This window comes from Lipotes vexillifer, unplaced genomic scaffold, assembly GCF_000442215.2.
Source record: "Lipotes vexillifer unplaced genomic scaffold, Lipotes_vexillifer_v1.1 scaffold447, whole genome shotgun sequence".
NCBI lineage: Eukaryota > Metazoa > Chordata > Mammalia > Artiodactyla > Lipotidae > Lipotes > Lipotes vexillifer.
In genome coordinates, this window is record NW_006786302.1 from 2,552,175 (window position 1) to 2,568,735 (window position 16,561).

General features: G+C 38.9%; 1 protein-coding gene across 1 annotated transcript in view; it reads right to left on the bottom strand.

Moving 5' to 3' along the window:
- Positions 1–938: 938 nt before the first annotated feature.
- Positions 939–16,561, bottom strand: part of ARHGAP28 (Rho GTPase activating protein 28) — a 67,633-nt gene continuing 52,010 nt past the window's right edge. Inside the window, exons 13-17 of the mRNA XM_007458451.1 lie at positions 16,226–16,339; positions 8,791–8,847; positions 6,255–6,379; positions 3,203–3,267; positions 939–1,116 (exon numbers count right to left, since the gene is read on the bottom strand). Of these exons, the coding sequence (XP_007458513.1) occupies positions 1,022–1,116; positions 3,203–3,267; positions 6,255–6,379; positions 8,791–8,847; positions 16,226–16,339 (456 nt within the window). The 3' untranslated portion in view covers positions 939–1,021. The remainder of the gene's footprint in view (positions 1,117–3,202; positions 3,268–6,254; positions 6,380–8,790; positions 8,848–16,225; positions 16,340–16,561) is intronic.

Sequence of the window (16,561 nt, forward strand, 5' to 3'; positions counted from 1 at the left end):
ACAGCATATAAAATCTGGATATAACAGTATTTTTCAGCACTCTTGAAGAAAGAGCAGTTGGACAAAGGCAGTTCTGCAGTTTAAAACTGGGGCTGCAGAAGTGATTCTCTACAGCTGTGAAATACAAAAAATGATATGTTTGATGAGGAAAGGAAATCTGTGCCTGGCACATGGAAAGCTATTCACTGAGCACCATATTCACAATGAGGAAATAGGGGCCCTGTGACCGCTGACTACACCAAAGGTTATGGAAGCACAGGAACAGCCCTTGTCAACCTAACCTTAACTATGGGAACCTGTGCTCATAAGAGAACAAGCTTTAAAAATATCAGTTTTCAATAGCCCAAGATAGTGAAATGTTCATTTGAACCAGAATGCAGACAGCCACAATACAGTACAGCATACACAACAATACAGTGGTTTTTAAATAGAAGGTTCTCTTCCAATTCAGAAGCGAGTCAGAGCATAAACATTGTTTGTGTGACTCTGGAAACTGATTCTCTTTGGAAAGTAGATCTAAATTATTTTTCAGAGCAGAAATTTTTGTTATTTCTGGCATCCTTGTTCAAAAATGTCTATCTATCTATCTATCTATATATATATATATATATAACATAAGTATAAAAAAAAAAGTCTTTTCCACCTCTTGTGTTTGGTAGCATTTGCTACATCAAGAAGTGCTTCTTATCCCCAGGTAGAGGACCAAGTTCATTTCTGCTGTGAAGTCAAAGTATTAGAAATGATTAGAGTTCCATATTCTATATTGGCCTTTCTTCTGGAAGGATCACATCCTCTTTCCTTCACTCTTATCAAAGAACCATCATGAGAAAGCTTCAGCTCAAATGGTCAACCAGTTCCTCTTCCACAATTCGTGCTGACACCAGTGGGAGACAGCAGTTGGGCTGAGAAACACCAAGAGGGTTCTAGGAACAAACATGTCAAAAGCAGTCTTGCTTTTTCCCTACCAAATGTAGGACTTCTTGGCATGTAATGCACGATAGCTGCCATCTTGGGGGGTATTTCAAACACTTGGTTGGGGTTTAATCACCCATTCTGCCTGGGGATTTACATGATATACATCCAATATATAAGCCTCTGGATCCAAGCAGTGCTGTCCTAAAAGAAAGAAAAATCAGAGTATGTTTTCAAAAGTGCACACTTCCGTGTGTGTGTGTGCACGTGTGCATGTATGTGTGTTTGCAAGGCTCAAATAAGGCCAGTATAGTTCCCTCAGCCAAAAAATAAATACATTTTAAAGTTTCCTAGCAAAGCCAGCCTTCCTCCCCTCTTTTCTTTGCTTCTTTCTGACTGTGATGTACTTCAAATAAATCCCACGTGACCCTGCGGAGCAAACAGACACACTAATCACAAGCAAATTGTTCCCTGGACTCGCTACATCAATTAGAAAAATATGACAAGAACCTGTTTCAGGTATCAATTCACTTATATGATAATGAACACTAATGATCATTTAGATGACAATACATGTCCTCTAATGGCTTTGTAGATAGAAACTTGACAAGGACTAGACACTAATATCAAGTTCATTTTAGGGAAGGTCATTTCATTTTTCCTATGGGCAGGAGATCTGGAATTGATAACAACAAAAAGATCATTCCATGGGGGCAAATGCATTTGAAAATTCTTATGTACAGTGTGTTTGAAATGTATACTAAAGTCTCAAACAAAAGCAGCAATATTTAATTGCTTGCCTGATTCATTCATTCATTTCTCAAATACTTCTTGAGTTATTATGTGCCAGGCACTATTGTACGGGCTGAGGCTACAGCAATGCATCAGACAGTCAAAAATACTTGCCCTCGGGGTGCTTACGTTCTAAAAGTGGTAAAAGGCAATTAGCAAATAAGCAAGTATGATAGAAAGTAAGTCTGATGGTGATAAGAAAATGAGAGAACAAGAAATTGGGGAAGGCACAGAAAGAGGGTCCAATCCAGGAAGGTCTCACTGAGAAGCTGATACAGCGGCCAACACCTGACAGAGGTAAGGGAGTGAGGAGGGAACCATCCAATGGAAAGCATCCAGGGCAAGAGTCAAAGCAGATGTGAAGGCCCAGGGCAAGATGTGCTGGGGACTGGATATGAAAGCTGGTGTCCAGGGGAGTCTGCACATGATGTTGAGAGATAGCAGCATCCAGGTGCCTTCAGAGCAATGAGGCGCACTAAGTTCACCACGGCAGGTAAGTGCAGACAGAAGTTCCCGTGCTCCGAGGTTGAGAGGATGAGAAGTAACAGGCCGAAGAGACTCAGAAGGAGTGGCCTGTGAAGTGGGGGGAAAGCCAGGAGCTTAGGGGGGGTCCTTGAAACCAGGTGAAGAGAGTGTTTTCTTAAAGAAGGGAAAGATCAACCCAGGCAGTTGTAAAGACAAATTGAAGCCCTGGATTTCACAACAGAAGAGTCCTCCGGTGACCTTGACAAAAAAGCAATTCTGAAGTGTTGAGGGGTAAAGCTTGACTGGAGTGGCTTCGAGAGAGAAGGAGAGGAAGAAACTGGAGCATATACACAAATGATCCAAGGAGTTTCTGCTGTACGTGGAGCAGAGAAATGGGAGTAGACTTGAAGGGGGTCAAGAGAGAGTTTTGTGGAGATGAGAAAAATTACAGAACTGTTTATGCAGAGAGGAATGGTGTGGTTGGGAGGGAAAAGCTGATGACAGAGGAGAGGATGGGAGACTGACCAAGCCCTCATCCACAGGAGGGAGGCGCCGCCCTAAACAGGAGCGCGGGTATTTCATCCCAACTCTGAAGGGGGGCAAGAGGAAGGTAAGGACACAGAGGCACGTGGATGGAATTTTCTTTTTATTCCTTTCTGTCCCCCTTCAGGGGAATAGGAAGAATGAATCTGGACTGAGAGTTGAGCAGGAAGTTCAACACAAAGGAGGTCGAGATGATGAAAGTGCCACAATTTCTCCTTTCCTTTGCATGAATCTCCAGACTCTCCAACTTTCAGAGTCACATTTAAAAGACTCAAAAATCTACTCCACATCGACTAAACTATTTACATTTAAATTCTGAAAATATTTTAGGAAAGTCATACTGTTCTTATGTGAGATTTAAAAAATCTGACACAGTGATTTTGATTTTCTATCTAAAGAAATTTGTAAAGAACACTTTTACAATAATAGCAGCATATTTCTTTTAGAGTAATCAGAGAATGTAGGAGTAAAAACATTAAAGAATGCTTACCTATATTACCTCCAATTTCATATAATCTTTGGTTCTGGATCTTAACGCCTTCCGATGAACCATGACTGAGAAAAGAAGAAAGCAATATAATTCTAACCCTCCTCTGTGACCTGGGGTAAACCTGTGGATTAAATAACCATGGCAACAAACAATTATTCTGCCTTGGGTGAAATACACCACACAAATCATTATGATGACTGAAGTGATGATAAAATCTTTTTTTTTGTTTGTTTGACACAGACAAGCATCTGAGGCAGAGAGGAAGCTGGCCGCCGCCAGGCTTCACGGCCACCCCAGGCCTTCCCTCCACCACTGTCAGCTCCTCTTAAGAGAGGACACCTTATTGACACCTCAAGGCTGGCCAAGGAGCAGCTGGATGTTTAATATTGCCTTGTCATGGGCCACATTACTCTCAGTTCAAAAGCCATCAGGTTTCATTTCTGTATTTGCCAAAACTTGAATGAGATTCTTTCCTCAGCCCATGGCACATTTCTAAGCTTGCCCAGTGCTTTGTAAACTAACGTTGACTTTGTTGCATGTCTCTGCCCTATAATGAAAGCAAGTCAGAGAAAATAATTGCCCAATTTTAATCTTCCACCCCAGACTGGGCTGCTGGGGCAGAAGAGTCTGGAAAGACCATTGCTGAGCTCCTGTCCACTACAACTGTCAGCTTGGTTACTCAAAAAGAGGGTCTTTGGCTCTCTGCTGTGAGGGAGAAGGGCGTGCACCCTCTTTGTTTAATTAAACATTTTATTTGAGATAGTTGTAGATTTGCATGTGGTTATAAGAAAATATTCAGACACATCCTTGTGTACTCTTTACCTAGTTTCCCCAATAGTAAAATCTTCCAATACCCTAGTGTGATGTCACAACCAGAAGCGCCACATGGATTCAGTCAAGGTACAGAACATTTCCTTCCCCACAAGGCTCTTCTTGTTCTCCTTATAGCCACACCCACTTCCCTCCCCCTGTCTCCATCCTCCACCCCTTATCCCTGGATTCTACATTTCTATAAACTTGTCATTTATAGAAACGTTATATAAATGGAAACACACAGTATGGAACATTTTTGTATTGGCTTTTTTTTTTCAGTCAGCATAGATCCCTGGATTCACCCAGGCTGCTGCATTTTTACTGCTGCGTAGCACATGTGATATGGATGGACCGCGGCCTGTTTAGTCATTTACCTGTTGAAGAACACGGGGTTTTTTTTCCCCCAGTTTTCGACTATTATAAATAAAGCTGCTATAAGAATTTGTGTACAGGTTTCTGTGTAAACATAATCTTCATTTCTTTGGGATAAATGCCCAGGAGTGTGAATGCCACATCACACGACAGTTGCATATTCAATTTGATAAGAAACTGTCAAACTGTTCTACAGAGTGACTAGACCATTTTACATTCCCACCACCAATGTATGAGTAATTCAGTCTTTTTGTATCTTCACCTGTACTTGGTGTTGTCATTATTATTACTTTTTAGCCATTTTCATAGGTGTTTAATATGTCATTGTGGTTTTGTATTTCCCTAATGGTTAAAAATACTGAACATCTTTCCATGTTCATATTTGCCATCTGTATATCCGCTTCTGTTCATGTCTTTTGCCCATTTTCAAATTGGATTGCTTGTTTCTGCACTGTTGAGTTTTGAGTGTTCTTTATACTTTCTAGATACTAGTCCTTCGTTGGATATGTACTTTATAAATATTTTCTCCAAGTCTTTAGCTTGTCTTTTCATCTTTTAAACAGGGTCTTTCAGTGTATAAGTTTTCAATCTTGATGAAGTCCAATTTACCAATTTTTGTTTTGTATGAGTCATACTATGTCAAGTTTAAGAAATTCTTCACTAGTCCTCAATCACAAAGGTTTTCTCCTATGTTATTTTCTAAAAGTTTTATCCAGTTGCAGAAGATCTCCTCTTTTCCTAAGTTTGCTGAGTTTTTATCATGAATTGGTGATGGATTTTGTCAAATGCGTTTTCTGTATCATTTAACATGATCATATGATTTTTCTCCAATTGATAGGATGGATTACAGTAATTGATTTTTGAATGTTAAACTAATCTTGCATACCTGAACTAAATCCCACTTGTTCTAGGTATAATTCTTTTAATATACTTTGGATTAGATTTGTTGAGGGCTTCTGTATCTAAGTTCATGACAGATATTAGTCTGTAGTGTTTGTTTTGTATTATTTTGGTCTGGTTTTGGTATCGAGGCAATACCAGTTTCCATGATCATTCTCCTCAACCTCTAGCAATCACTCACCTACCCTGCATTTCTAAAATTTTGTCATTTCAAAAATGTTAAATAAATGGAGTCTTGCAATATGTAACCTTTTTTTGCTCAACATGGCTACTCCTTTTCAATATGATCGGAAAGCTGCTTTTAAAGGATATCCATCAGTTGTACCAGAGACCATCAAACTGTACCTGCTTTATCATGGTTAGATTTAAACCAGTGCTTCTCGTTTTTAAAAAGAACCTCAGGGCAAATGTCTGTCCCTGAATAAGTATGCCTGTACAAAAATTATCATGATTTATGCTCTTTAAGGTGACTTAAGGCAGATATGCAAAAAATATTTTGTCAACATCACTCTGATCCTAAGGCTTATTGGTGGTAGGTTTTAGGGAGACCAACAGCTATGATGTTCACTCAGCTACATAAACTCTACTTGATATAGTCATGCTAAAGCCCAGTGGAGCCTGGAATAATGATATTCTGAGAAATCTATCAAGATATCTACAAAACTAACTTGCTAATTTTTTTATTCAAATAAAAAGTAAAACCGATTGAGTAAATGAAGACACTGGGACAGAAGATACCTATTTTAGAATCCCAATTGTAGAAATTCCTTGAAAAAAACCTTTTGTTACTGATAATTCTATGGTCTACTTAACTTCTTTCTCTACTTCTGATTCTTCATTTACTGGTGAAGTCCTTAAAGTAACAGGCTCTAACTTTTCAAAAAGGTCAAATTTTCAAATGCCTGGAGTTTCTCATCAGATAAAAGTTCATCTTCCAGTACAGAGACTCATACTCACTTCTACTCACCTGTTCTCATATTGAAATTTCGCCAATATGTCTTTGGCTTTGGTTTGACTGTTGAGTTGAATGGCCATGGACACCTTGGAGAGAAGGGGCGCGTGGATCCTTATGACTCCCTCCGGCACGTCAGACTGCCAAGGAGGAAACATGCGGTACATTCTGTTAAACTCAATGATTACACTTAAGAGACAAGAAAATCAGTGGCATTCCAAATTAGGGAAACATGTAAACATGACCAGGATTTAACCAGAATGAAACACTGCTTTCTTTCTAACAGGAGATTTACTAATGACTAAACTTAATCTGGGATTTTACTTTTGTTACAGGCTTAGGTCTCACTATAATGCCTTAAAATCATGAGGGAAGAAAACTGGGTTGTGTTCATTGCAGCACTATTTACAATAGCCAGGACATGGAAGCAACCTAAGTGTCCATCGACAGATGAATGGATAAACAAGATGTGGCCCATATATACAATGGAATATTATTCGGCCATAAAAAATAACGAAATTGAGTTATTTGTAGTGAGGTGGATGGACCTAGAGTCTGTCATACAGGGTGAAGTAAGTCAGAAGGAGAAAAACAAATACCGTATGCTAAAACATATATATGGAATCTAAAAAAAAAAAATGGTTCTGATGAACCTATGGGCAGGACAGGAATAAAGTCGCAGACGTAGAGAATGGACTTGACAAAGGGATAGGGAAGGGTAAGCTGGGCCGAAGTGAGAGAGTGGCATGGACATATACACACTACCAAATGTAAAATAGATAGTTAGTGGGAAGCAGCTGCATAGCACAGGGAGATCAGCTGGGTACTTTGTGACCACCTAGAGGGGTGGGATGGGGAGGGTGGGAGGGAGACGCAAGAGGGAGGGGGTATGGGGATATATGTATGCATACAGCTGATTCATTTTGTTACACAGCAGAAACTAACACACCATTGTAAAAAAATTATACTCCAATAAAGATGTTAAAAAAAAAAATCTGGGTTGCGACAAAAATCTAATGTTTTTATCAGTGCATTTTCTTGAACAATGTCCTAAATAAGCCTACTTGAAGTAGGATTCTGTATTTCAATTTATTTTAAGGAGATCAACCTTCTGAAAAATTTAAGGATCTAACTGAAAAATGTGGCTTTTCAAATATCCTTTTTCTTTAGTCAGTAGCAATGAATGGTCACTCCAAATTGAATTCCAGATGTGCACCAAACTTGATCCTTCAAAGTGTCCTATTAACACTGTGAAGAATGGAGTGTGGACAGCTGTTGGGGAAGAGTGTCCCTGCTTTCAGGTGCTCTGATTGGCTTGGGGACCTCAGAGCTCTCAAAGAATGGTGCTGTCTAATTAACAATAAAGTCTCTTTTGTTAGAATTGAATGGAAAATTCCTTTTGTTTCAAAATCTTGAATGTTTTAAAAATTAATTCTCTATTTAGAGATAAGCAGAAATAAATTTCTATTTGAGGATCTGGCTACTCTTCAGGTAATTGTTTTAATTCTGTGTTCTCAAGGGACAATACTGTTGGTGTAGTTTTATGTGAATTGACTCAGTATATCCCCTAGAAAAAATGTGCTATGGATTGAATTGTGTCCTCCCTCCCACCCCCCACCAAATATGTTGAAGTCCTAAGCCCAGGACCTCAGAATATGACCTTTTTTGGAAATAGGGTCATTGCAAATGTAATTAGCTAAGACGAGGTTCAAATTGGAGCACGGTGGGCCCCTTAATCCAATGTGATTGGTGTCCATATAACAGGAGAAGACACACACACACACACACACACACACACACACACACACACACACACAGGGTGAATGCCATACAAAGATGGAGGCAGAGATTGGAGTGATGCATCATCTGTAGGCTAAGGAAGGCCAAGGACTCCTGGCGTCACCCAAAGCTAATAATAATGTCAGAAACACGTCCTCCTTTCATGACCTTCAGAAGGAACCAACTGAATCAACACCTTGATTTCGGAGTTTTAGCCTCCAGAACTGTGAGAGAGTAAATTTCTATTGTTTTAATCCACCCTGGTATTGTTAGTGCAGCACTAGGAAACTACTTTTTAAGGGTCACTTCTAACAGTACTTTTCTACTATTACCTGCGAGAAGCAGGAGAGCATGCCAGGGAATGGCAGTGAGTGGTTTAGAGCTGGGAGGGGGCAGGGAGCCCCTGGTTCACTGCAGTCAAAAGCACCCTCCCAAAACACTCCTGTGGGCATCTCACGTCCCTCCCCTGCCAGCTCCACAGAAGCCTCTTAAGATAAATTTCACACTCCTGATATCATTGAGCCAGTTATAATGATCACATTTTCCCTCTAACTTTCTAGAGTATTCACTCTTGTGAACAGAATGTCTAACCACAAATTCTGAGTCATCAATTAGTTGAGTCCTTATACATTCCCTCATGTGCTACACTGAAAATGTCAAGTTTGAAGGTGTATCATGAGCAAAATTATACACAGATAAGGTGGATATAGCCAAAGAATACTGTGTAAGGAGTTAATAATTAGGGAGGAAAGGAAATGATTTGTTTTCTTACCATTCTTCTTGTAGAGGGTGATTTTTGTAGTACCTTTGAAGTCTTGGGGCTTATAACCTAAATAAAAAACATTTAGTCTTTAGGATTAACGTTGAGAAAACAAGCATATGCTGCTGTTGGAAGTGTAAACTGGTACAATCTTTACGGATAACATTTTGGCAACATTTACCAAACTATAAAATGCATATGCACTCTGACCCAACAATTCCACATCTATAATTTTATCCTTCAAATAGACTTCATTTGTGGAAAATGACACATGAACATGTTTATTCACAGATGCATAAAGTTTAATAGCAAAATATTGGACACAATCTAGCTGTTCGATGATACGGGAATACTTAAATAAGTTTCAGTGTGTCTGTGGAATACCATGCAAAAGAAGCAAAGAAGAAGACTGTGGTCTGATGTGGAATAATCACCATGATTTCATAAGTCATTAAAGAAGATGCAGGACAGTGTTTCAAGTATGTTATCATTCACGTAAAAAGAAAGGGGGAAGACCATATATTCATATTTGCTTGTATGTCATAGTGTCTCTCTGGACATATATGTACATGTGTGTTCCTGTGCACACACATGCTGTCATTGGTGACAATACTTGTCTTCAGGAGGGGAAGTCAGAGATGGTCAACTTTTATTCTATAGTTTTTCCCCTTCCAATATTTTTGAATTTTGTAAACTGTCAATGAATTGTCTATTCCAATCAAAGTCAAGAAGTAAAAACATGGTATAGTACAACAGAACTGAAGGAAGACTATTTCTTCATCTTTAAGCGCTTGCTTTCATGGTACTTATAGCCTTTTAAAATTTTACTTAGTTCTATTTATAATGAAAACATTAAAGCAACTGACATTCATATAGCATTATACAGTTGACCCAGTGCTTTACACCCACATTATGTGAGTTGATGCTAATGACAACTCTGTGAAATAGATATCATTACTTTTTTCCCCAAATTGAAAATTTTTAAAAATTTTGTTGGAGTATAGTTACTTTACAACGTTGTGTTAGTTTCTACTGTATAGCAAAGTGAATCAGCTATATGTATACCCAAATCCCCTTTTTTTAAAATTTCTTCCCCATTTAGGTCACCACAGAGCATTGAGCTCCCTGTGCTATACAGTAGGTTCTCATTAGTTATCTATTTTATACATAGTATCAGTAGTGTATATATGTCAATCCCAATCTTCCAATTCATCACACACCCCCATCCCCCTTGGTATCCATACGTTTGTTCTCTGCATCCGTGTCTCTATTTCTGCTTTGTAAATAAGATCTTCTATACCAATTTTTTCATATTCCACATATGTGCGTAAATATACAATATTTGTTTTTCTCTTTCTGACTTACTTCACTCTGCATGACAGAATATTGAGGCTCTGAGAAAGACTTTAATTTGCCCTGGCTCACAAAGCCTGACCTGACCCCAGCTTCAGCTCCACACATACCATACTTAGGCCGTTGAAATTTTCCAGAATGAAAATGGCAGAGTAAGGACTCCAAAAATCTGTCCCTCCATAAAAGTAATGAACAAACTGCCAAAAACTGTCATTGTCAACTTCTTCAGAACTCTGGAAACTAACCCAAAAGTTTCAGCCTGGGGAGTGCTTAAGTAAGAAAAACAGCTGAATCTTAATAAGAAGAGTGAATTTGTGGCATTTTAACTTACACTTTCCCATCTCAGCTCCACAGTTCAGTGACAGCCTTAAAAATAACAGCCTGCATTCCTGGTATAGGTACTGAAGGGAGCAGAATGGACCTCATTCACAAAAAATTCTGATTATTTGTTCCCTGGAAGACTGGCTTGCCTTTATCTTGCCTAACTTGGAACTTGACCAGTGCTAAAGTGGTGTAATGTTGAAAACATTTACAGGCAAATGTTTTGTTCACTGCTGCCTGATGCAGTGGGTAAGAATTGGGGGGAAAAATAGCTAACTAAAAATCTTGGGAGGCAAGCCTAGAGAATGAGATGCTTTGGGGAATAAGGTCTTTGAAAAGCTCCAACATATACCTGAGAATCTAGAAGGACATGGGCATGCCCAGGGCTGTACACATATTCAGGAAAGACCTGAAAAGAACTTAAGCTCTCACCTCTGGCTGACCTTTAAGCTCTGTCCAAACAGGAACTGAAGGTTCAGGTCAAGTTGTAAACTGCCTGGCTGAATACTGAAGGTGTGTCAAGCACACAAACACACAGAGCTCGTCTGCAAAGACTGGGAGATTTTTTTGGTTTCAGATATTTAAGACAATCTCTGTGCAAACATCAGCTAACCACTAGGCTAATGGAACAGAGACTTCAGTAGCCACACTAAACAAAGAATACAGACATAACAAAATTAGTTCAGCAGAAAAGTCATGAACAAATAAATAACAGCTATAACAAGCAGCAACCAGGGGGAGGGGGAAGAATCCAAAGCTACCACATTTTAACATTCAAAATGTCCATTCTTCAATAAAAATTATGAGACAGGCAAAAAAAATGGCAAGAAAATATGTCCCGGACTTCCCTGGTGGTACAGTGGTTAAGAATCCGCCCGCCAATGCAGGGGACACAGGTTTGAGCCCTGGTCCAGGATGATCCCACATGACGCCAAGCAACTAAGCCCGTGCACCACAACTACTGAGCCTGCGTGCCACAACTACTGAAGCCTAGAGCCCATGCTCTGCAACAAGAGAAGCCACTGCAATGAGAAGCCCGCACAGTGCGACAAAGAGTAGCCCCTGCTCGCCGCAACTAGAGAAAGCCCTCGTGCAGCAACGAAGACCCAATGCAGCCAAAAATAAATAAATTAATTTTTGAAAACAAAAAGAAGAAAATATGGCCCATACACAGGAAAAAAAAATTAGTGTCAATAGTTTCAAAAGAAACTCCTTAAGGAAGCCTAGACATTGGACGTACTTGAAAAAGCTATTTTAAATACTTTAAAAGAACTAATGGAAACTGTGTCTAAGGAACTAAAGAAAACCATGAGAATGATATCTCACCAAATAGAGAATATCAAATAAAGAGAATACATCATAAAAAGAAACCAGAAAGAAATTATGGAGCTAAAAAAAAAGTCCAATTGAAATGAAAAGCCTACTACAGAGGTTCAACAGCAGATTTAAGAAAGCAGAAGAGGGAATTCCCTGGTTGTCCAATGGTTAGGACTCTGCACTTTCACTGTTGAGGATCTGGGTTCAATCCCTGGTCAGGAACTAAGATCCCACAAGCTGCACGATGTGGTCAAAAAAAAAAAAAAAGCAGAAGGAAAAATATCAGCAAATCTGAAGATAGGTCATTTGAGGTTATCCAGTCTTGAAAGAGGAAGAAAAAAAAAAAATGAAGAAAAATGAACAGAACCTAGAGCAACTGTGGAACAACACCAGCACACCAACGTACACACAGTTAGAGTTCCAGAAGGAGTAGAGAGAAAGGAACAGAAAGAACGTTTGAAGGAACAATGGCTGAAAACCCCCCAAATTTGTTGAAAGACAATGATCTACGTATCCAAATAGCTCAACAAACTCCAAATAGGATAAAAATCAAAGAGATCCACACCAAGAAACATCATGATCACACTGTCAAAAGACAGACATAAAGAGAGAATCTTGAAAGCATTAAGAGAAAAATCAATTCAAGTACAAGAGTTCCTCAATAATAATAGCTGATCTCCCAGCAGAAACCATGGAAGCCAGAAGACAGTGCGGTGACATATTAAAATTGTGAAAGAAAAAAAAAAACTGACAAGCAAAATTCCATCTGGCAAAACAGTCCTTAAAAAATGAAGACTGGGGGCTTCCCTGGTGGCGCAGTGGTTGAGAGTCCGCCTGCCGATGCAGGGGACACGGGTTCGTGCCCCGGTCCGGGAAGGTCCCACATGCCGCAGAGTGGCTGGGCCCGTGAGCCATGGCCGCTGAGCCTGCATGTCCAGAGCCTGTGCTCCACAATGGGAGAGGCCACAACAGTGAGAGGCCCGCATAACGCAAAAAAAAAAAAAAAAAAAAAAATGAAGACTGGGAGTTTGGGGTTGGTAGATGCAAACTATAACATTTAGACACTCCCTTGATAAGCAAAAGCTGAGAGAGTTCATTGCTAGCAGACCTACCTTAAGAGAAATGCTAAAAAGAGTCCTTCAAACTGAAATGAAAGGACACTAGACAGTAACTCGAATCCACATGAAGAAATAAAGAATAACAGTAAAGGAAATTACTTAGGAGAATATAAAAGGCAATATAATGTATTTTTTGTTTATAACCTCACTTTTCCCTTATCTAACGTAAAAGACAAGTACATGACAATTATAAATTTATGTCGATGGGCACACAATTTATAAAGCTGTAATATGCAGCAATAACAGCATAATGTGGGGGGACAGAAGAATATAGGTAAAATGTTTTTATATACTTAAGGTATATTAATATGAACTAGATTGTTATAAATTAAGATGTTACTTATAATCCCCAGGGCAACCACTAAAAAGATGATTCAAAAATATATAGTAAAAAACAACAACAAAAGAATTAAAGTGGTACACAAGAAAATATCTATTTTACACAAATGAAGGCAGTACTGGAGAAACTGAGGATTAAAACATGTAAGACATATAGCCAAAAATGAAAGAACTGAAGGGAAAAATAGAAAGTTCTACAATAGTTGGAGACTTCAACACTTCACTTTCAATAATGGATAGAAGAAGTAGGTAGAAGATGAGAAAGAAAACAGAAGAGACTTAGACACAACACTATCAACCAACTAGATCTAACAGGCATACATAGGACAATGACAGCAGAATACATTCTGAAGTACACATAGAACACCGTCCAGGACAGACAGTATGTTAGACCAAAAAACAAGTCTCAGTGAAGTTTAAAATATCAAAATAATACAAAGTATGTTACATAACCACAATGGAATAAAATTAGAAATCAGTAACAAAAGGAAATTTACAAGTATGGAAATCAAACAACATATACCTAAATAACCAACGGACCTGAGGGAAATTAGAAAATACCTTGAAATGAACAAAAATGAAACACAACACACCAGAATTTACTGGGTGGAGGATAAGTAGTGCTCAGAGGAAAATTTATAGCTGTAAATGCCTACGTGAAAAAGAAAGATCTCAAACTAACAGCCTAACCTTCCGCCTTAAGAAACTAAAAAAGCCAGCTAAACTCAAAACAAGCATAAGGAAGGAAACAAAGATCTGAGTTTTAGTAAGGACTAGAGAATAACAAAAAAAAAAAATAGAGAAAATAATGAAACAAAAGTTGGCTCTTCAAAAAGACCAATGAAATGGACAAACCCTTGGTTAGATTGACCAAGAAAAGAGAGAGGATTCAAATTATTAATCAAAAGTATAACTGGGGACATTACTACAAACCTTATACAAATAAAAAGGATTATAAGAGAACACCATGAACAATCTGTATTTCAACAAGTTAGATAAAACAGATAAAACAGATAAAATCCTAGAAACACACGAACTGTCAATACTAACTCAAGAAGAAACAGAAAATCTGAATAGAGCTATAACAAATAAAGAACTTAAGTCAGTAATCCCCCCCGCAAAAAAAAATTCCTACAGAGAAAAGTCCAGGACCAGATGGTTTCACTGGTGAATTTTACCACACATTTAAAGAAGAAGTAACACTAATCTTTCTTAAACTCTTCCAAAAAATTGAAGAGGAAGGAACACTTCCCAACTCATTCTATAAGGCCAGTATTACCCTGATACCAAAGCCAGACAAAGACATAGCAAGAAATGAAAAACTACAGACCAGTGTCCCTTATAAAAGTTGATGCAAGGGCTTCCCTGGTGGCGCAGTGGTTGAGAGTCCACCTGCCAATGCAGGGGACGCGGGTTCGTGCCCCGGTCTGGGAAGATCCCACATGCCGCCAAGCGGCTGGGCCCGTGAGCCGTGGCCACTGAGTCTGCGCGTCCGGAGCCTGTGCTCCGCAATGGGAGAGGCCACAACAGTGAGAGGCCCGCGTACCGCAAAAAAAAAAAAAAAAAAAAAAGTTGATGCAAAAATTCTCAACAAAATACTAGAAAGTCAACATAGAGTTGCCATATGACCCAACATATGCCCAAGAGAAATGCAAAACAAATGAAAAATAAGAAGTGAAATACTGATACATGCTGCAACATGGATGAACCTTGAAAACATTATGCTAAGTGAAAGATGTCAGACATAACAGGCCACATACTACATGCTTCCATTTATATGAAATGTCCACATAGGTAAATTCATAGAGCTAGAAAGTAGGTAAGAATGTGTCAGGGATTCTGGGGAGGGGGTAATGGGGAGTGAATGCTTAATTGGTATGGGGTTTCTTTTGGGGGGTGGTAAAGATGGTCTGGAATTAGATAGTGGTGATGGTTGCACAACTTTGTGAATATACTAAAAGTATATACTAAAATGTATACATTTTGAAATAGTTAAAATGGTAAATTTTATATTATGTGAATTTTTTCTCAAAACAAAATTTTTTTTCCCAAATTTAATGTGCTGGTTCTAGTTGATCTGAAGTCACTTTGCCTATAATCAATGAGGGAACACAGCCATTCAGCCTGTTTGTGATAAATCAATTAGCAATACTCCTACCTTACTGCCTTGGGATTTCCTATTCCTTTCCCTGAATGAACGTTCCCCTCCTTTCTCCCTTCCAAACGCTACTACCCATCCTTGAAGATGCAGCTCAAATGCCACTTTCTCTGTGAAGTCTCCACACTTTCCACGTTGGAGCACATTTCTTTCTCCTCTGCATGATTCCCAGCACACTGTCTGCACGACACGTTTCACACTGAATGCATATTCATGGCTCTTGTGTACATTTCTCTACCAGATATTTCTCTACTAGATATACGTTCCTTTAAGGACAAAGTGAGTTTCCTGTATCTCTGCATCCTCCTCAAGGCCAAATGCTATGCCTCACGATCATCCTCAAATTAAACCAATAAAGATAATTCTAAAGCCTGTTTCCATTATCCGTCTCCACACAGACAACCACGCTAAGGCAAACATTCTTTGAAATGTAATGAATTTACACAAAACAACTTGAGGATTACATACTCTTTTAGTATCCAATCACTACAGAAATCTCTATCTCTACTTATTAGATATATTGACTACTAGATTGCCCTTAAATCCAGTTCACAGGGACTGAAAAGTTGACTTTCAGCATTTGTAAGAACCATTTTGCCCTTAAGTAATCTTCATGACAGAGATAATTCAAAAACTTCAACTGCAAAGCACATAATTCAACAAAATGGAAAGACCACAGTACTCTGTCATGAACACAATTTCCACAATGTTTATAATTACAAGACTGACACTTTATGAGAATATAACAATTTTGGTTCTAAATCACAAGCTACTTTGTGCATCACTGTGAGAAATAAGAGCCTGGGTGGCCATGATATTTGTGCATTTATTTAGTTATTACCCCTCGTTCTATGGTCTTCCTCCTTAGCAGCTTTTTGACACTTGGAAGCTGTTTCTTTAACAACATGGTGGCTTCATTCATTCTTCTGACTTGAGCGATTAAGAAAGATGGAACCTGGAGAAGAAACAGAGCTTGACTAGAAGGAAAACACTTGAGTTAAACCTCCCTGGTAGAGTCTGTCTTCTGCCACTCAGTATCCAGGAACCAGGAACTGTGGTTCTGTCCTCGTAAAGATCAGGAAAATCTATGAGGATTCCTGTTTAAAGGAAAATGTGTTTGGGAGCAGCCTTAAGGAATGATAAAGATGCCACCAGCAACCTGGGATTACTGTCTCCC